The sequence below is a fragment of the Hypomesus nipponensis genome, chromosome 24 (assembly GCF_054491055.1).
Source record: "Hypomesus nipponensis isolate SF chromosome 24, ASM5449105v1, whole genome shotgun sequence".
NCBI classification, from domain to species: domain Eukaryota; kingdom Metazoa; phylum Chordata; class Actinopteri; order Osmeriformes; family Osmeridae; genus Hypomesus; species Hypomesus nipponensis.
Window position 1 is genome coordinate 6,566,184 of NC_140384.1, and position 20,176 is coordinate 6,586,359.

At 46.9% G+C, this 20,176-nt stretch overlaps 2 protein-coding genes across 4 annotated transcripts; both read right to left on the reverse strand.

The window, feature by feature from the left end:
• Nucleotides 1-12: 12 nt before the first annotated feature.
• On the reverse strand, nucleotides 13-3,441 carry adora2aa (adenosine A2a receptor a). Its single transcript, XM_084690825.1, has 2 exons — nucleotides 2,632-3,441; nucleotides 13-1,666 (listed from the first exon to the last, which is right to left on the reverse strand). Exons 1-2 carry the CDS (start codon nucleotides 2,964-2,966, stop codon nucleotides 658-660), a joined length of 1,344 nt encoding a protein of 447 aa, XP_084546951.1. The 5' UTR covers nucleotides 2,967-3,441; the 3' UTR covers nucleotides 13-657.
• A 2,729-nt stretch (nucleotides 3,442-6,170) lies between these two features.
• specc1la (sperm antigen with calponin homology and coiled-coil domains 1-like a) lies at nucleotides 6,171-19,984 on the reverse strand. 3 transcript variants are annotated; one of them, XM_084690692.1, is made up of 16 exons: nucleotides 19,841-19,984; nucleotides 16,735-16,900; nucleotides 16,462-16,594; nucleotides 14,753-16,371; nucleotides 14,269-14,476; nucleotides 13,787-13,860; nucleotides 13,210-13,385; nucleotides 12,864-13,027; nucleotides 12,548-12,681; nucleotides 11,497-11,587; nucleotides 10,559-10,648; nucleotides 10,181-10,340; nucleotides 9,969-10,071; nucleotides 8,884-9,000; nucleotides 8,696-8,755; nucleotides 6,171-8,538 (listed from the first exon to the last, which is right to left on the reverse strand). In XM_084690692.1, the coding sequence occupies exons 2-16, from the start codon at nucleotides 16,861-16,863 to the stop codon at nucleotides 8,449-8,451; spliced, it is 3,348 nt and encodes a 1,115-aa protein (XP_084546818.1). In that variant the 5' UTR covers nucleotides 16,864-16,900; nucleotides 19,841-19,984; the 3' UTR covers nucleotides 6,171-8,448. The 3 variants fall into 3 exon arrangements, with proteins under 3 accessions (XP_084546818.1, XP_084546817.1, XP_084546816.1); XM_084690691.1 differs by having other exon boundaries at nucleotides 10,559-10,645; nucleotides 12,846-13,027; XM_084690690.1 differs by having other exon boundaries at nucleotides 12,846-13,027.
• Between the last annotated feature and the right edge of the window lie 192 nt (nucleotides 19,985-20,176).

Sequence of the window (20,176 nt, forward strand, 5' to 3'; positions counted from 1 at the left end):
TGCATCTAGAGATGACCGTCAGACAAACAAAGATTTATTATATAACAAAAGGCACTGCATTGCATCCAACACGTGAGAACACAAAGAACTCTGGCAGTAACATGACAGTTGGACAATAATCAGTGGGAAGCTCCTATTTCCACCTCATTCTCTTTCGAAACGACTAAAAGACAAGGTAGCCTCAATGATATTTGGCCGATAAATAAACTGAGGTAAAGAAATATTGGTACTGCTGTGGTAAACATACAAACTGCGACAAACATGCAAAAGTGAAAAATCAAATCAAATGAGCAAAGAGTCACAGAATGAGAGTCCTGCAACAAAACCACATCAGTGTGACTTCAACCATAAATACAAATATAGTTTCTGTAAAAAAAAGAAGCTTAAACCCCAATGTCTGTGCCCCCCAAAATAAACCTTTTTGCAACTGCGAAGGAGCCAATGTTGGTATTCAAGACAATACGATGGTACCAATGAGGTGGAATGAAGTCTTTTAGGTAACCAACCAAATGTCACTTCTCAGCTCGAATGCCAGTCTGCCCAGAGATTTCCATAAAACCCTTGCACGTCTAACAGACGCCAAAGACGCCCATCTGTTTGAATCCACACCATCAAGTCAGTGTGATTAGGAAACCTTCGTGAATGATGATCTCGCTATCAGGACACCTCCATGAGCTCGGTGGAGCAGAGTGTTTGTTTACAGAACGATGATTTGACCCGGGCAGACGAGAAACTCTCTCTGGCCTTCAACTCCACCACTTCCGTCCCCATGAAAGCCCCCTGCTGCAGTTCTCCACACTGCGGCGGGGGCCCTGTGGGGTGAGCATGTGTCTGTCTGAGGGGCTGGGGCACAGGGGGACCCACCAGGGGACTGTGGGGGGCGACGGCTGACGGAGGGGGCTGAGACGCTGACAGGGTCCCCCCTAAGTGGGCGGAGTAGCGGCAGGAGCTCTCGCAGCTGCTGCTGCTGCTGTGCTCCGTGAAGAGGTCGAAGCTGATGCCGTTGGCCTTGACTCTCACAGAGTCGCTGATGCTGTTGTGGGCGGAGGTGCGCGCGCTGCCGCCGCTCTCAAACAGTTCCCGGCGGCCCATGATGTGGCGCCGGATGATCTTGCGGAAGGTGTGGCGGAACTCCCGGATGCGGTAGGCGTAGATGAAGGGGTTGACAACCGAGTTGGCGTGGGAGAGAATGATGGCCACGTAGAGGGTCCAGAGGGGCGCGTGGGCACACTGGGGGCAGAACAGGGTGAAGCAGTTGATGAGGTGCAGAGGTAGCCAGCAAATGGCAAACAGGCCCACGATGATAGCCAGAGACTTGGCCGCTTGGACCTCCTTCTGGAGGGTGGAACGGGACTTCTCTCCATGCACAGCCTTCAGCTCAATGAGCTTCAGCTGGCGTCGGGCCGCCATGAAGATGACTAGGTAGATGGCCAGCATGAGTAGCAGGGGCACTAGCACACAGGCTAGGAAATTGAAGTAGACCATGTATTCCATGACAACCACCTCTTCAAACAGGCACTTCATCAGGCCAGGTGGGCAGGTACTGTTCAGGTTCTCAGTGAACTTGTTCCAGCCCATCATGGGAGTCAGGCCAATGATGATGGACAGGACCCAGCAGATGGCAATGATGCCCTTGGCACGCTGGCCAGTCACTAGGCTGTTGTACCTGTGGGTGGAAGGTAACCATGGAGAACCCAATCAGAAGGACACATACAGGGACAATGGTTTTATAGGAAATGTAGGAAGGAGAAATATTCATCCCCTTGGGTGGTGAAATTACCCAGAAATTGAGGGACAAATTGTGAAACAAGAGAGAGAGAGAGCACATTATTCATTTTAATGTGTTAAAGTAATATGAGGTCAGGAGGGAGGGAAGGTCTATTTTGAGTGAATGTGTCTTCGTCAGTGTGGGAGAGCAGCTGAGTTATTTGGCCCGTTTTTTATCACATTCTCTAGATGTTAAAGTTCAAAAGGTTCCCTCTGAGAAAACAAGCCCCCACCTCATGGATGCAGAACTACAGACATTAATGAAACCTCTCAGAACATCTCTGGGGAGAGACACAACAGACTGTTTGGACGCAATAAAAACTGGAACGGGCTTGATGTGGTTTTAAGGGGTAAACATTTCATACTATAGAGACAGTCATGTACAACAACCCATCGCGAAAAACGAGCCCGTAAAGAATGTCTGAGCATTTGATACAAATCAAGCTATGATACAACATACAATATGTAAATTACCTTATACATAAACAGCCACTGTTTCTCAACAGTTATGGAAGTTATGTAAAAGGTCACAGTCTGTTTAAACTATTGTGCAGCGGGGAACCGAATTTACTGCTCCTGGGTGAGATGTCCTCCTGGGAACCTCTATATCTGTATCCACTACGGATATAGGAATCTCACGCTGCCAATACTTTGTTTCTCTCTCATACGTAGTGAGAGCCTCCGTGAATACACCGAAACTCATCACCACGCTTTCTACCTTTCATTTTATACCTGGGAACCCCGCCCGCAAATAAACGTAATAAATATAGGTATACAAGCAAAGATTAAAAACAAACAACGAAACCGAGAGTTTGGGACCGTCGCCCCCCCCCCCCTCTCAGGGTTCATCGATCGTAAACTCACCTCAGGGGGATCTTGATGGCGATGTAGCGGTCTATGGCGATGGCCAACAGGCTGAAGATGGAGCTTTGGGTGAGCACCAGCACAAAGCAAGCGATGAACAAACATCCGTAGAAGTTGGAGCAGAACCCGGTGCTGATGAGGATGGCGAAGGGGATGGCCAGCACCCCCACGGCGATGTCGGCCACTGCCAGGGACACGACGAAGAAGTTGGTGATGCTCTGCAGGTTGCTGTTGAGACACACAGCCCAGCAGACCAGCACGTTGCCCAGGACGGACAACACGGCGATCAGAAGCTCCAGGACAATGTAGATGGCAACAAAGGGATCTTCCGGCATGATGAGAGGGGCAGGGAGGTCACTGTGGAGGAGGGAGGATGCCTCTCCTCAAAGTCCATTGCTGCAGCTTGGCAGCTGTGACCTCACCTTCTGGGGTTCAATATCTCCTCACAGTGAAAGTCTAGAGTCAGATGTGTCCTCGTAACCAAAGGTCTCCAGTCAACAGCCAATACTGGACAGTAGTCTTCCAGCCCGCACAGTACGCAACCCTTCACTAAGATGCAGTTCAGATAAATTCTCTTCAGCTTAAGCCCAGACTCAAGGCAAACCACCTATTCCGCAGACAGAGCATGACTGTCATCCTTCTCTGGATGTGTCTACTATCCGGTCTTCTACTCAAGACCTTCCCCTCCGATGGAGATTCTGTAAAGTTGAGAGAGTGCCAAGGAAAAGATCACATGAGTATCATCCTGCTACTTTGAGGAAGTAAAACTTCAACATTTGGAGAAAATGTTCATCCAGAAGAACAAAATGAAATAGTTAAATCATGTAATGCATGACTATGACATCAAATTACACAAAAAACAGGTCAAGTCAGGTTCAGCTAATCTGAATCTCCCCCATTCAGTTCAGCACTAACACTGCAATACACCAGGGCCCAGAGGAAATAGAATCAGTGCCAGGATGGCAGGGGGACGAAAAAAAGCAGGACCCCAGAGCTCAGAGTGGTGTGACATCCCATTGACGAGAGAGGAAACAGCTTGGATGCTACAGGGACTATCTGGAATGTTCTACAGTATATGTTCCCCTGAGGCTACACAAAGTCTGCTTGATAAAGAGAGCAAAATCCTGTGTCTATTCAGAATTTTTTTTTTTTACATGAGGCTATCGAATCAACTACCATTGTTCGAAAACAGACAAGGGAACATTTTTCGAAATATGTTGGCAAATTATCTTTATTTGAATTAATTAACACTGTAGATTCATATTTAGTGCCATTAGCTGGTTTGTTTGACACTTATTTTTCCTTGGAAGTAATTGTAGTTAGTGCCTTTTCACACAAAACTTCCACAACAAAAGCAACATGATGAGGGGTTTTTTGGGGGAAGGAACTCATGCTTCAAGCAGAGAGCAGCGGTTCTTCTTGGAACTCCAAAACCTCGGCTCTCAGAAAAGTTTCCCTGTTGGTTGGACCTCCCTCTGTTCTCTCACTTAGTATCAATTAACGTAATGAAGTCAAGGTGATTTTTTAAACTCCAACATTCTCTCCAACTCCACACCACAATCCAAATAAACCCTTTCTTTCTTTTAATCCCTTCCAAGAAGGTTGTTTACCCCACAACAACCTAATCATTTAAGCAAAGAGATCCAATCCTGCCTGGTAGGACAATAAAATTCCACAACATTACAATCCTCTTACAGTCTTCTGGCATAACAATCAATGAGGGTGGGACTGTCACTAAAATGACATTAGTCAGCCAAAGACCACCAAAATAACTAGGCCAACTGGACTTTTGTAGGTTTTCAATATACAAACTCTGGGAGTGGACGTGCACGTGTTCTCAGTATGGCCAACAGTGAGCCCTACTGGCGAGGCTGTGTCATGAATTTTGGACGATCATGCGCAATATATTGTGTGCCATATATTCACCTAAATACAATATTGAAAGGCATTTCCTAGAAGGCAAAGAAACATTTTATAGAGCTCTAAATGTCATAGTAAACTTTGCAAATATGACTCACACTTCATATATCTACTGTGCTTGCAGGTTTAAACCAGTTTGATGTTGCTCAGACAAGGCACCTAAATCATTTGACATCTAATTCTACAGTTAGGTTTTAATAAACATCAAACTTTCCAGAATCATATATTTGTTTAATTCGCTCCACTTTGAATTAATTCCATCAAAAGAAACATCATGAAAATATACACCAGAACATATTGAAAAAATAATCGTTACTCTTCTTTATGGGGCACATCTTTTTTTCTCTCAACGCTAATAGACATGGATAAATCCCAAACGTTTGTTTGGTTTTACTGTTCGAGTAAAATGTAATTAACCTATCAGCTAGTGGCTCTTTAAACGAAATGCATTTGATCTTAACTGTGATTTAATTCAGTTGCCACGTTTTCTTTCGACAACATACAATGTTATTATTTCAAGCATAAACTAATAGGGAAATATATTAATAAAAAATACAACAAAAACGTACCTTATTGAAATTATCCAACGAGTTCGTCATAAATACATTTATGCTCTATCTTAGTTGTCCTACTCCACCTTTCATTACAACCAACTGATGCTGTTTCCAACTAGACCCAGATCACTTGTGGATCAGCCTACACGTGACTCAGCCAGCAAAATAAACAGTCCGATCAAAAGCAGCTAAAGTAGGCTGTAAATCTTTTATTATAGCTATGTGAAATATTGGGAGGGAGGTCCAAAACCAATAAATAATAATAACTTTTCTCGTCGTATTACGGAATATGAAATTGTTTATTAATTTTTTAATGGCAAGCCAATTATGTAGTTTAAAAAATAACTTTTGAGAACCATTCTCTGAATGGTAACTGCAGTCTAGACTTTACATTTATTCCAGAGTAAACTAGCCAAAAACTTAGTTCCTACACTTTTCCAGTCATGTCCAAAATGCTGCGCGTTACACACAGAACTGCGCAGTTGCTCAGACGTGATGATGGATGTAGCCCTAGAGGAGACAGACGTTTAGTGATTTGCAAGGTGCAACTAAAAGTGTGTGTATGGTTCTCTTGAAATCTCTCTCATGTTCTTGTGAATTATATGTGAAACATTCTGAGCTCTGTACGACGAAGGTCAATGATTACCAAACTGCAGAACAGATTTATCCTCAATAATCTAGGAATTTCCTCTATAGCCTATCCAGAGCCAGAGCGTGAAAAATTCTTGCTATGGCTTTAATCCTACCTAAGGAAATCGATTTCATTCATTACTTGAACAAAGACTGCTGTGTGCCAAATCTCAACAGCTCTTGTACTTTTGCTTAATGAAATACACTATTCATCAACAGTTGACCACCATTTTATTTGGTATAATCTTATGATACTGATGCTGTAATTAGAATGTATCTATCTTTATCATGTGTACAAAATACCTTCTTGTTTGAATGTTTATATCGTGAACAGATCATTTGTTCTCTCCAGTCAACTTGTAAGGGGGGACAATATTAATAAAATAATATCAATACTTGTCAAGAAATGCAACATAAAAGAAAAGACCAAAAGCATTTTTCAATCCATTATTATTTATAAGTGAAGAAAAATAAAGCATTATAAATACAATCGGTTGGTTCTTTACATTAACTGATTATCATAATGTGCTTTACAAGACTTTCAGCCCTTCACGTGGTCGCAATCATTTCTTTGAAACTGAAATAAGAAAAGCTAGTTCTAGTACTTTCATTCTGTATCCACCTGTTAAAGTATAACATGAATAAAGTAACAACAAGCAAAAGATAAATGTCTGGTAATAATAAAATAAAGAAACAGGCTCAGTGTCTCAAGTAAACAGAATATAAATGTAGTGGACCCGTACAATAATGTTTTTCCTTTTAGCTTTCACGTCATAACTGTTGTCAAACAGCACAGCAATAAACTAAAGAGAAGGCAAGATGCACATCTGATGTTACTCAGGCAGTGGTACATACAGACGTTGTGATATTTCCCTTGGTAGTTGCTTCATGTCAACATTAAATTAACTTCTTACTGGATCATCTTGGCTTTGTTAACTCTGTCCATAGTACAATAGCAGGCTTGGGCTCTGTGCTAATAAATCACTTCATATGAGCCTTCTGGAATGCAACGTCCACTGGAGCTTGATCAAGACACATTCCCCTCTTTATGGCAGGGATACTACACATAACCTTATAGCTGATAGGAACGTTGAATTTAAATTTTAAGGATTGCTGTGGTCGGTCAACGAAAACAATAAAGAAATTAATTCGTCATCCTTCTTATTATTGTTGAGAGAATTCTGTGCAACACGGTTAAATGATCATGAGAAACATTTAAATATTCATACAATCATGTAAATGATCATTTTACCCATTTACTGTGTTTTGTCTTGGTGCTTGAATCAGTTTGAATCTAAGCAGATGGTGGTGAGGTGGCTTGGGTAGGAGTCCAGACTGAATGTGCTTTTAAATAGTGTTGACATTCCAAGGTTTTTATCATCACATGTGAAAAATACCACATCTGCAAGTGTGTCTGTGGCGTACAAAGGTAATTATTTTATGAAAGAGATCAGTGCAACAGTATTGTAGTAATTTCACATATGTCATGATAAAACTAATAAACTTATACTATATTGGATTATAGAAGCCACACTAATGAATACGAATTGTCTGCCTCTTCTAATCCTTTATTTAAACATAACTCTTGGTGGTATAATGTAAACATAAATTGGCGTGCTCTGCATATATTTATTTGAACAGGAAATTATTAAACTAAGGTGATAGATGATAATATATCATAAATGAAGTCTGACAAATATGAGTTAATCTGATATGTACAGTTAACTCTGTTGTCATTGGCAACAGTTTTAAAGTTGTCACACTTTCTTTCAATGACTTGGTTGTTGGAGCAAATAGAAGAAATAAAATATTCAAAACATCACACTACACATTACTGAGCATAAGCATTAGATGACACAGGCCTTCCACACAATTCTACGGAATTAAGGAGAAAGTGGGGGGGAAAAATCAAGGCAATCCCATATTGTAGTGTAAGGACACTCCTTCTCCTTTTAGAGGTAGAGTCCACTTCCTAAGACTACAACTTGAGTTTAAAAGATGATAATGTTCCTGATAAATTGATCCCTTTACAATCTATAGTACAAGCTCACGGTGTTTATAAACCAAACTCCAGAAAGGCTATCCGGAAAGGCACTTCTGCCATTAGAGGCACATTTCTCTGACGGCACTCATGAGTCAGGAAGACTTCATAAAGTAAAATATCCTTGTTTTTTTCTTGTCTCCATACTAAAGCAGATCACACATAGTAATCAGATCAGCGTAGAAAAACTGCTTGGCAGACACACATGGGACGAAGCCTGGGTCGGAGAAGAGGAAGCAGGGTAGGAAGGCACTGAGAGTGGGGGTGACTGCAGCGTGGCCCTGGAGCTGGAGAACCACAGGAGAGTGCCTCAACTCGGCTGTCCGTTCAGCACTGGCGCTTGACGTCACCCTAAATATGGCAAACCCTAAAAAGAAGTCTTCAAGTGCCCTCGGGCGAAGCTTCCGTCCCTCTAAAGATCTAGAATGTTCCCATGAACACAGCTCCCACCCCACGCTCCGGATAGAGAACTAGTTCAGTGATTCCCGAGAGGCTTCTCCTCCACGCTGAGGAGGGGCATTAAGACGAGCGTGGAAGACGTGGAACGTAGCTGTGGAGGGTCGGGGCCGAGAACGCCCCGCAGAGCTGAGGTTTCTGAATGACATGCTGGGGTTGAGGTGATGGCTTGCCTGCGTGGTGGTTCAGGATGCCCTGGGTGCCCGAGGGGAGTCCTCAGGTCTCAAAGTACTTGTAGATGGCTGTGACGTAGGTCATCACACTCTGCCAATCAGGTCGCTCCGTGTGGACCATCTCATTGATATCCTGAAATGGGAGGGACATTTAGCCATGGCTTGCTAAAACTCCAGTACCATCTGAATGTAGAAGCATGCATGTATTGTATGTAGGACGAGTTTCACAACATAATACATATTGTTTCATTCCAAAAGTGGCGGTTTCTCGCTACTCTTCTCATCCTTACCAGAGAAGACTTGATGCCAACACTCTCCGCAGCCTGAAAAGCTAAAGTGAAGTTCCGCCTCTGCAGACACGTAAAAGAAAGCACATATTCAGACACACTGTACAGAGGGCCATAAGAACGGAGCAGTATAACGTGTCGTAAAGCAGGCCTAAATCATCCATGGCTCCGCCAGGAGGCCGTGTGCTTGCCTTGTCCTGGCTGCCAAGCTCCCGGTAGGGGATGTGGGCAGGCAGGTAGGTGTGCAGCACAGCGCAGAAGGCAAGGCCGTCGTTCCAGCTGCTGCTGAAGTTCGTTATGTCGATGTTCTGAAAGAGATCGATCGCGATGAGTTCACAGGAGATGCCATGTTCACATTGTGTTTGTTCAGCGGGTGCTTTTGTGTCAAAGTGGCGTACAACTAGAGCACGCGTAAAAAGCACAAAACTGTTTTAAGACGAGAGCGAGGCAGAACAAGCCGTGCGGACATGTTTGTACATGCAAGCACGGAACCAAGGTCTTATTTCGTCAGGTTTGTTTCCCCCCCCTGAGCACACAGCTTATCCGAATGACCTAGTTCCTCTATCAAGAGACGTGTGGATCAAGTGAGAGGTGATTGCTCTTATTGATTCATCGATCAATTAATAAGGAAATGACGCATCTGGAAGCAGTACACATTCTATTTTTATTTATTTTTTATTTCCTCGCAGGCTTCCCTTATAAATACTGTTCTACAGTAACTCCCTCTAAACAACATGTCTAACTTGTCCCAGCTGTTTTGACAGGTCATCGGTTCCCACTACAGTGTGAATCCATATGTACTGGACGTCAGCACCTCCTGCCAGACACGGGTCTCCGTTAACAGGACGTGCCAAATTTGGCGCACTTCCTGGAGATGACCACCATAAACTGGCTACCGTGGCAACCATTCACTCCCTACAGTCGCAAACAAACAATAAAAGGGACCACCTCGAGACCGTGACGGCGGAAAGTGTCGATAATAAGCTAATCTAATAAGTAAAGATCTATTCATTAGAGCTAGGATCAACGGCCCATGTTAATCCCCTCTGAGGGCAAAATGTCCGGTGCTTGTCTACAGTGATGCTGAAGGGGACGGTGAGCCACTCCTATGAAGACCAAACGCAGCGGTTCTCATGACGACATCTATTATGGTTTATGATGATGACGGTGGCGTGACAGACAGTGAGTGGGAGGTAGAGACAAAGCTTTGACAATCACTTCTAAACAGTTGGACCAGATCAGACCCCCAAACACGTGAGCGGGCGTGCGGACTTACCTGGTACCCTTCGGTCTTCTTCTGGCACCACTTGAGGAGAGCGTTCCTCTTGGAGCCTCCGTACTCCCGGGCCAAGGCAGCCAGGGGGTCCTTCCTCTCCTCCCTGGACACACAGATCACACACGAGCCGCGTTTGAGCGTTTGACCTCCGCGGCACGTTTACCGTTCAGTGTCAGGAAGTGCGAAGCGGGTGAGAGGGGGTGCGTTCGTACCGGAGGCGGCCGCGTGCGGTGGGGGTCACGGAGGCCGTGGGGGAGGAGGTGGACAGGGAGAGCTGGGAGGAGGCCGAGGCCATAGCCATCAGAGAGGACGAGGAGCCCCCGTCGGAGGCCGAGAGCTCCCTCTTCATTTCCTCGCTGCTCCTGCGGGACACTGGGCACAGCACAGCACCACACATGTCCACAGTTAGACTAACCCAGCAGAATTCTTGGAATTTCCCTTCAGGATCAATAAAGTGAACCGAGTCGCGTTTACTGCGCTGAATGCGCAGGGGAGTATGGAATGTGTGTGTATGGCTGGCTGCTTCCTTTAGTTTCGGGGGAAATTACATCAGCTAGTGTCATGGTTGGTAGCAGGAACTGGTGTCTGACCTGACATGGCCTTAGAGGCGTCCATGTTGGAGACCCTCTGGAGAGCAGACGGAGGGCGGCTGGCAGAGGAGCCCCGGAGGAGATGCTCTGCTGTGAGGAGAAGGCACACGAGAAAACAAAACGTTGCTAAGAAAAACACTGCTTGACTACTGTAAATGCTTCTCAAGGAGAGATTCTATTTAGGGGGTTAAGCACCATTCCAAACCCCCACTGTGAAGGAAGCACCATCGAGGGTTTGTTTCCCATTAAGGAGGACGATCCATCACAATACACTGAAAACATTAGAGGCTATGGCCAAAACGGCACGTTCACAGTAAGCTCGTATGCATAAGGGGACCCGTGCAAATAGATTTCAATGACCAAGGTTTTGAACAAGCATGATATATATATATATATATATATATATATATATATATATATTTATGATTATGATGATTTGTTTATATATATTTTTTTTTATCATTGTCAGTATTGTACTGCATGGAGAGCAATATGGATATTTACATCTCAAATTCAATCGGGAAGAGGAAGGATGTTAAAATATCCCTAAACGTGTTCAATAACACATTTTTAAGCGTCCACTTAATGATGACAGTTCACCCACCGCAGGCCCCGATGCTTTGTTACCCATGACAACTCAAATCAGCTTCAACACCTCGCTGAGTCCACACCCCCCTGCCTCCAGAGGTCACACTGTCCCCTCCCTCCCCAGCAGATGGCCGATGCCTTGGACACAGCAACAAGCCTCTAAAACGGCCTGTGAAGACCTCAACAACAGAATCCTGCAGTCTGTGCTGTCCAATATCCAATATTCCAGCCTCTAATGTAGTAAACGGGCGGGGGGGGGGGGGGGGTAATGGGGTTTGATTCAAACCATGTCTATTTTTGGTGCCTTTTTTTTCCCCGGAGATGAGTCTAAAGGTTTACTGAGGCCTCACCTGGCATGCTGACGTCTGAGTAGCTGGGCCTCTTATCACTCAGACAGGAGAGGGGCTTCGGAGCAGACATGGAGCCGCTGATGGAATGCCTCTGTAAAAGAACATCCCAGGCTAGATTAAAAACACACGCACACTCCGGTAGCAGGTGTTTTCAGACAGGAAGCAGTTCAGACGGCAGTGTGTTTTCATGCAGGACGTGAGGTCATAGAGGGGTGAGGAAAATATGGACTTGAAAGCAGGAATGAAGAGACATGGACTCTGGTCCCTTCAGCTCTGAAGACAGGCTTCCCAACATGGAGACTTCTTATCAAACAGACAAACATGCAATAGCTGCCGTCTACCTCTTTTAGTGGAGCTATTGACTATCTCTACTTTTTTTTACTCATTTCACTTTGAAAACGATGTCTGCTATTGGTTAAGGTTTTGGTGGTTGCATATCTGAACAGTGTGCTTCTCTTCTTTTTATGTTGCACAAAAACTATCCCCCGGGGACAATAAATATATTTTTTATTAACTACAGACTGTTTGTGGTCATGAAAAGACTAATTAATCTTAAATGTCTAAGTGATACTGATATTTAAGGATATGAGGTTTTCTCCTAAAAAGTATAGGAAAGTGTGGAACTGAATTTGGAGTGAGAGAATATATCTAGAAACATGACATATTTTCTCTAAGAATATTCATGAATCTGTAGTGACTGTGGAAAATGACAAACATTTTCTCCAGCGAATGTACACAACGTGAGCAGGCAAGTGGCTGTCAACTTTGACAAACTGCAAGAGCCAGAGGAGGAAGGGCTATCTGTGGAACACTAGAGATATATAAACACACAGGGATATGGTGAGAACAGGAAGCGTGTCCACTTTAACCCCTGCACTGCCGCCCAAGTGACAACACCAGAAAAACAACACCAGATTCCTGGCACCACATCTGTAGTTTGGGAGAACGAGTCAACGCATATGATTTATGATGAAATAAATATGCCAACGCAGCTGTCGTACATAGAAACACGTGTTTCCATCTATAATCTAGAGGTCTCCTGATGCCATACCTGTATGGGAGAGACGGCGGCGGCGGGGGTGGTCTTCATGGGACTGGGGCTGAGCGGGGTGCGTGGGAGGGGGGCAGCAGGGGGCGCGGGGGCAGCGGCAACAGCAGCTACAGCAGCGGCAGCAGCTACCGGACCTGCAGTGGAGTGCAAGACCAGAGATGAGTGAAAACGCCCCCCCCAAAAAATCGCAGCGATAAACGCTCCCGTTTTCCCCAGAGGTAATACCAACTGGGTCGATTCAACCCTTCATTTACCCATCGAATGTGTTAAGGTGAGAAAAGGGGGGGTCATATCTTACACTCGCACTGGGGGGTACCTTGTGAGGCACTGTCGAAGCTCTTGATGAGGGTCTTGACAGTGGGCGAGGGCTCGGAGGAGGTGGACGAGCGCCTGCTCAGCCCCATGCCCTGCCTCAGGGCGGCCAGGTCTCTCTCCACGGCGTTCATGTAGTTATACACCCGACCCCTCTCCTCATCCTGCCTGGGGTACACCCACAGGCATTCAGTACACACACTCGCATGAACACAGCTGCAAACATGCACTGGCAGATCCCACCACGAGCCGCTTGGTTTTGGATCGAGTGAAACGCGTGAGACAATGGATGACGGGGTGGTTTGTACTGAAAGTAAGTCTGTATGTCTCTATGTCTGTATGAGCCTTACTTGCGGTTCTTGACCTCGTCCAGCTCCTTGGCCAGCTTCTCGTTCTTCTCCTGGGCCTCGTGGAGCCGGCGCCGCAGGTCCCCGATCTCCTCCTGGGCTTCCGACTTGATGTCATTAGCGATGACAACGGCCGTCTGGAGATCGGCCTGGAACTGACGCCACTCTGCCGACTCCTCCTGAACACACACACAAACACACACACACACACACACACACACAAGTAGGTAAATGTTGAAACAAATTTCAGATGTACAGTAGAAGCACATGAAAAAAATCCAAAAGGGGTTCTAATGGTGGTGTGGTCAGATGGCTGAGTGGTTAGGGAGTCGGGCTATTAATCAGAAGGTTGTTGGTTTGATTCCCGGCCATGCCAAATGACGTTGGGTCCTTGGGAAAAGTACTTCAAACTACTTGCCTCGGGGTAATGTCCTGTACTTACTGGAAGTTGCTCTGGATAACAGCGTCTGCTAAATGACTAAATGTAAATGTAATGTAAATTCTATGGGTAAATAGCGGTCCCTAACAGGACCAGACCTTAGTGTTGCGTTTAATGTGGCCGGTGACGGGGAGCCCTCACCCTCAGTCTCCTGTGGAGAATCTTAATCTCCCGCTCCATGTCATGTCTCTGGTCCTGCAGCTTCTTAACAGAGTCTAGAGGAGGAAACACACACGCACAACTGAGTTCATGTGAACGGGCCGCGGGATAAATTCACACACAGCACAGGAAGACAGTGAGAAGATCTCCCTTAAAACAAACCCAGGCATGATAGAGACAGGGACCTCTGTAGCAAGGGGTTACGAAACAGGACATTGTTATTGTTTAATTGTGATAAACTCCACTGGAGTTCATGGTAATTTTGATGAAACTAGGCTAAATGCGGTATTACAAGGAGGAGTCATGCTTTTTAACAAAATGAATTGACTTAAGTCATGTAAACAATTAGTTTTTTTTTCAATTTCCCGTGTGTGGGCACTTTAAGCATAGAAAACTCTAGACCGCCGCCATGTGGCCAGAAGTGGAGACTGCAGCACTGGATTCAAAAAGCCAATCCCACTCACTCTCCAGGTCGGTGATGATGAGGTTGTCGTGGAGTTTGACGGCTCGGTGCTGCTCCACCTCATCCTCCAGCTCGAAGATGGTCTCCTTCATGTCGGAGACCTCCGTCTCCTTCTCCTGCAGGTCGCCGCGCTGCTTCTCCAGGCCCCGTTTGTGCTCGGCCATCTGCATCTGCACCTGTTCCTGGAAGGCCCTGTACTCCCCGTCCAGCTGCAAGCAAAACACACCGGAAGAGATGGGGGGAGGGGGGGGGGGAATCCATCAACCGCTGGTTAACTAATGAAGCCCCTCAATGGATTCTCGTTCCGTATCCGCGGTGGGGAAAAAAATGAATTTACGTGACTGCGAGAATTTACAGTATGTGTTCTGTGATTAGATATGGGCTTCGTTTTGACATTGAAATCTGTGGAACGCTGCTTATAGATCCCCCCCCCCAAAGCACTGTGGGAAGCAATGCATGTCTGTCTGGTGTGCAGTTTGACCCACCTTGTTGAGGGTGTCCTGCAGCCTGGTGACGTCGGTCCGGGCGTGGCCCAGGTCCTCCTGCAGCTTGGCAGCCCTGCCCTCCGCCTGCTCCTTGTCCACTCGGACGCCCTCCAGAAGCTGGCAGATGTCGTTCTTGTCCCCCTGGTTGTGGACCGAGTACAACTCCGCCACCTTCTGCCTCTCCTGGTCCAGCTGTGCCCGGCAGCGGTTGAGCTCCACCTGGTCGCAGTTCACCGCCGCCTTGTACTCCTCCAGGGCGCCCACCATGGCCTTGCGGTCCTGCCGCTCCGACTCCATGATGCGCTCCATGTGGTGGTTCCTCTCCTTCAGGGCGCCGATCACCTCCTGGGCCTCAGCGTTGTCCTGCTCCGCCATCTTGAGCGTGTTGCTCAGGTGTTGCTGCACGCCCAGCAACTGCTCCCGCTCGAAGCGGGCGTTCTCTGCCAGGTCCACGTAGCGCTGCTCCAGCTCCATGTAGCGGCCGCTCTTGATATCCTCCTCCAGGGCGTAGGCCAGGTGGTGCTCGTCGAGCAGCGAGCGGAAGTACTCGATCTGCCGGCCGTAGTGCTCCAGCTTGTCGCTCTGCTGGCACAGGGAGTCCATGAGGAGGACCTTCTCCTCGCCCAGGCGCTCGTTCTCCCCATTCAGCTCCTGGGTGATCTGCTGCAGGTCGGCCAGCTCCTGGAGCGTGGCCTGGAGCTCCTCGGCGGTGCTGTGCTGGTTCTCCTCCATCTGGTGGATGCGCTCCGTCAGGCAGGCCACCGACACCTCGTCGCCGCCCCGCCGCGAGCGCTCCCGGCCGGGCGCGCCCTCCGACTCGGAGGAGGAGGAAGCCCCGGAGGGGGCGTCCAGGGCGTCGTCGCTGGAGGTCACCGCCTGGTAGACCTCGCTGGACTCGCTGTCTAGGTTGTCCGCCGAGCCGCCGTGCTGGTGGCCGGTCAGCAGGTCTTCCAGGGAGCCCGGAGCGGAGCCCTCCACGGAGGACGCGAGCGTCCCTGTTCCCCCGCCGTCGCTGTGCCCGCTTCCCGCCACCAGATCTGGGCTCAGGGAGGGGTAGCTGAAGAACTTATCGGAGCCGTCCAGCCTCTGCTCCAAGGAGAAGCCCAGGGCGTTGAGGCGGTCCTTCAGCATGCGGTTCTCGCTCTTCAGCAAGTTGAGCTCCTCGCGGATGGCCTGGTTCTGCTCCTGCAGGAGGAGCAGGGTGGACTCCACGTCTGCTGCCGTGATAGCAGAGCCCTGGGGCTTCTCCTCCTCGCCCGGGCCCTCTTCGGGGGTCGTCTCCTCCAGTCCCAAGCCCAGCTGGGCTCGCATGTCCCTCAGCTCGCTACGCAGGTGCAGGATCTCCACGTCTTTGCTCTTGGCCAGGCCTAGCAGGTCCGTCACCTGGGCCTCCAGGGCCACCTTGTCACTGATCTGGTTGTCCGATTTAGACTTGTTCATGCGGGCTTCCGACTCGGGCGGGGCATGGCCGCGGGAACGCTTCCCCTGCGCAGCATCCCCCTGCCCCGCCCCGGACGCTGACTGCTTCTTACTGGCCGAGGTTCTTGAAGTCCGTAGACGCTCCCTGGATGTGGCCGACTCCTTGGACACCGAGGACGTCGCACGCTTATTTGAGGCTCCTGGTGGGAGAAACAGAACATACCGTGTCACAGACAATAGCTTGACTATGACTAGGAAAATAATGATAAAATAGGAATGAAAATAAGTACCTGAAGTTTTCGGTTTCTCTGGGTTACCGGCACTGGTTCCGGTGGATGCTGTCCGCTTGCTCTTGGTGACCGTGCTGCTAGGTGCAGAAGCGCCCCCAGCCATGGCTGCTAGCAGATCGTCATTGCTTTTCACCTTGAAAAACACAGCATAATCCACAGACTCAATACGGCCCATAATACATAGAAAACCAAAACAGGAATTGAGTTACAGGGGGAGGGGGGGGGGGGCGGTGGGGAGAGGGGAAGGTGTTTTGACTCAAACGCGAGGTGAACCTTAGAAAGCGGTGGTGCTGAAGAGGTCTTGGCAGCAGCCTTGGCGGAGGCTCCTGTTGCCGCACCCTCTGTCTTCCCTCGCTCGCCACTCGGAGCCTTACTTGCCACCGGCCGGCCTGTCCTCTTCATGCTGGGCTCTCGGCTGCCGATACATTTACAGCTCAGTCTGCACAAAGGGAGGAATGATACACGTGTCAGAGCACTGAAGACTACCTTCGACTTTTCCGTCGAGGAGGGATTCTTTCCATTTTCATAACCCCATAAAAACATGACGGGATCCTCGGCTGCTGAAGTTGGGGAAACCATGAGTGCCGTATCTGCCTGAGACTACCTGGAAAGCTGTCGACCTCCACTAGGGGTCATTCATGATCCAGCTATGAACTGGGTCTTCACTCTGCACAAAACTCCACACACTGATAGGGAAAAATGTGTTTATCAGCTTACCTGATGTAACGATGGGGCCAAGAAAGGGGGGGAAAAAAAGTAAATGTGGGGTGAAGTGCTTTAACAAAATGTTGCTTTGGTTCAAGTCAGGGAAACGAATACTGTAGCTTGTTTAAAAATGCTGGCAAGACACTTACGGATTTCTGATATGGACCAAATGGACAGCCACACTGCAGACTACCTGAGGTGTTTAACACTTTTCTCAAATGGTGGTTCTCAGTTCTCAGTTCAAATTCTCAAGCAGTGCTTGAGATGGCGAGGGGCAGACGTCTGAGTGATATCTCTCAGCTGAGGGGATATTAGTACTGCCTATTCTGCCCTGAGAGTCAGGGGGGGAAGCCTAGCCTGCTGCTAGCTGCTGGGCATTTTTTTTTTAACACTGTATTGACAGATGTGAGTGCTCATTTGAATTAAAACCAAGCAATGCTTTGTTAAAAAGAGGACCAAAAAAAAACACCCTAAAGATTCTATCGGGTTAAAGCTTCTGGAACTGGGGGGGAAACCATACTTGGACTGGAATGATGAGATGTTTCCAGAGATTGTTTAACAGCTCCCCCTTGTCTACTTAAAGCTCACGTAAGCAGTCGAGGGGCTCAGCTTGTGAGGAGAGAATGTGGCTATACTGGCTAATGTCTCTCAGATGCCTAGGCTATGCTGTGCTGTAGCCTAGCAGTTCCTGTGGTGGGGAGGTGCCTGTTTATTCAGACCCCCCATAGAAATATGCTAAGTGTACACATTCCCCAACGGCCTGAGATGTAGTCAGAGACTGCATCGTGTAACCTGACTAAATGGTAAAGCGCAGAGCAAGCAATGATAACACATTGCAAAAAAAAGACCACCTGTGTGTGTGTGTGTGTGTGTGTGTGTGTGTGTGTGTGTGTGGGGGGGGGGCCCTCATCCCACTCTCCTCTGTTTAGAATGTGCATGGTGTGTTGCCAAACACAGCCACATGCTGACATGAGCACTACTGCTTTCAGAACGCAGCTCAATTCTGGTTCAAAGCATCCAAAACACACATCTAACCCAGGTGGCAGCTCTCTTTTTAGGAAGGGCTTTGAATGAGAAAGGAAGGTAGGGGCCAATTGTGTTGATAAGACTGGACAGTCTTAACTTTTCAGTCTATTCGCCCTGTTCTCTACAGAAAACATCAGATCCCAAAACCAACACCATGCATTTTCCAAATCTAAAAAAGGTGCCATTTAATCTCAGCAACTCCTAGAACTGCAAAAGTCCCTTGGATCTGATCCCAGATCGACCTGCAAGACAGCCCCTTGCAGTGAATGTGACAAAGCCAGGAGAAAGAGAGGTAGGGGGAGACGTAAACAGTGAACATTTCAGCCCTTCTCTCTCTCATCCTACAACAAGCCCCCTCCCTGTTCCTCCTCTTCCTTATTCAGTGTGCTTTGACTGCACGGAGTCAGTTCCTTTCCATTACATCGGTTTCCTGTGGCATACCCCTTGAATAAGAAGCTCACAGGGGTGAACCATGACAAGGCATCAGTGAGTGAGAAAGAGCAGACAGTGTAACCTCTGAACTGAAGTCGAAAATATCCCTTCCAGCCATACAACATGCCCTAACATGGAACTCTCCAAGCCATCATGAAATCCTACAATTAATAGCTGATAAAAAATTGACATAAACAAGCTTATATATACTGTCATTATTAACCTTTGGTTTCTAATGTTTTGTTTCCAAGAGCTCGAGATTTTTGAGTAAAGCAGTATTAAACATTTTCCAAATGTAGGCTGAGGAGGGAGAGACAAGGAAGAGTAATTGCTATTGCATAAGTCACATTCTCTGGACAGTGAATTGGAAGGACATTCTGTAAAAATATTGTTCCAGTAGTTAGTCAATTTCAGAAAATAGAGCCTGCAGTTAATTTAAACTCAAGAAAGACATACAGACTTACTTTCAGTACATTTACATGCATACCCACATGTTTTAGACAGCGAGTGTAATTTGTGTGTTTGTTTAAGAAACAGAGGGTCAAACTAATCAACATTTAAAATCGATTTTCAAACATTTAGCTAGCTCACAACATGTTAGACGGCTAAAAGTAACTTGTAGCGAATGCTAGAAGGAAGGGATTAGGTTAAGGTTACTTTGTGTTTGTAATTGTAGATAGTGCTTGCTCTCTCTATTTCACAAACTAATCTTGGCATAATTTCCTATGGACAATGCAAAATATAAACTGTTGGTTGTATGGATGAAATACCAACAAGACTGAAACACCTGATTCATAACCTGCTAATGTAGCTAACCTAAGTAGGCACTGCAACTGATGAGTAGTATTACTAGTCCTAACAGTGGTTTAACTACCAGTAACAGAACGACTGACAATGTAGGGTGGGTAGCTAGCGAGTGTTATTAGGGGTTAGCTGCAGCGATAGGGCTCTAGTACCCAACTAGCCGGATTGTAAACCATCCCTATCGTAAACAAATGTGTAGACATACATTTTCATGTAATTCGGAGGTATAATTGATCTGGGTAGCTTGGTAGGTTAAAGGTTTCACTCATGCTGTACTCGCTTAGCTAGCTAGTAGTGCTAGCCTAGTAGCCTAGCTAGCTACTACTAAATGTTCAGACCTAGCTTATCATCCCACTAGGGTCCGATCTGACAATCCCTTGGCTACAAATTCTTATTTCACGAATATTCATACCTTGAGTTCTTCTATATGGTCTCTCTTGATGACTAGCCAGGCTATATAGTTTCAGTTGTCAGTTTGCCTTTGTAGCCGGTAGCTAACGTTAGTTCAAAGATTCTGGGCATTCCCATTCCATACTCCCTTCCCGTTCAGCATCCATCCAGTGCAACTCAGATTCATGCCTCGCCTCGGTCTTACTCCTAGACGTACCTACCTTGTCTAGACTAGAATCATAATTATGATGAATTCTACACCCACAAGTACCACCTTTTTTCAGTATCTTGACAAGTTTGACAGTTGACTTTTATCTTACATTATTGAATATGATGCCATATGGAACTGCCATATTAA

Bases quoted from the DNA above. Each gene is read 5' to 3' on its own strand.
- adora2aa (XM_084690825.1), bottom strand. From the start codon at position 2,966: ATGCCGGAAGATCCCTTTGTTGCCATCTACATTGTCCTGGAGCTTCTG. The intron at 1,667-2,631 runs GTGAGTTTACGA...TTCCACCCACAG, and splicing joins GCCATCAAGATCCCCCTGAG to GTACAACAGCCTAGTGACTG.
- specc1la (XM_084690690.1), bottom strand. From the start codon at position 16,863: ATGAAGAGGACAGGCCGGCCGGTGGCAAGTAAGGCTCCGAGTGGCGAG. The intron at 16,595-16,734 runs GTTCACCTCGCG...GTGTTTTTCAAG, and splicing joins CAGCACCACCGCTTTCTAAG to GTGAAAAGCAATGACGATCT. The intron at 13,028-13,209 runs GTAAGGCTCATA...GGTGTACCCCAG, and splicing joins GACGAGGTCAAGAACCGCAA to GCAGGATGAGGAGAGGGGTC.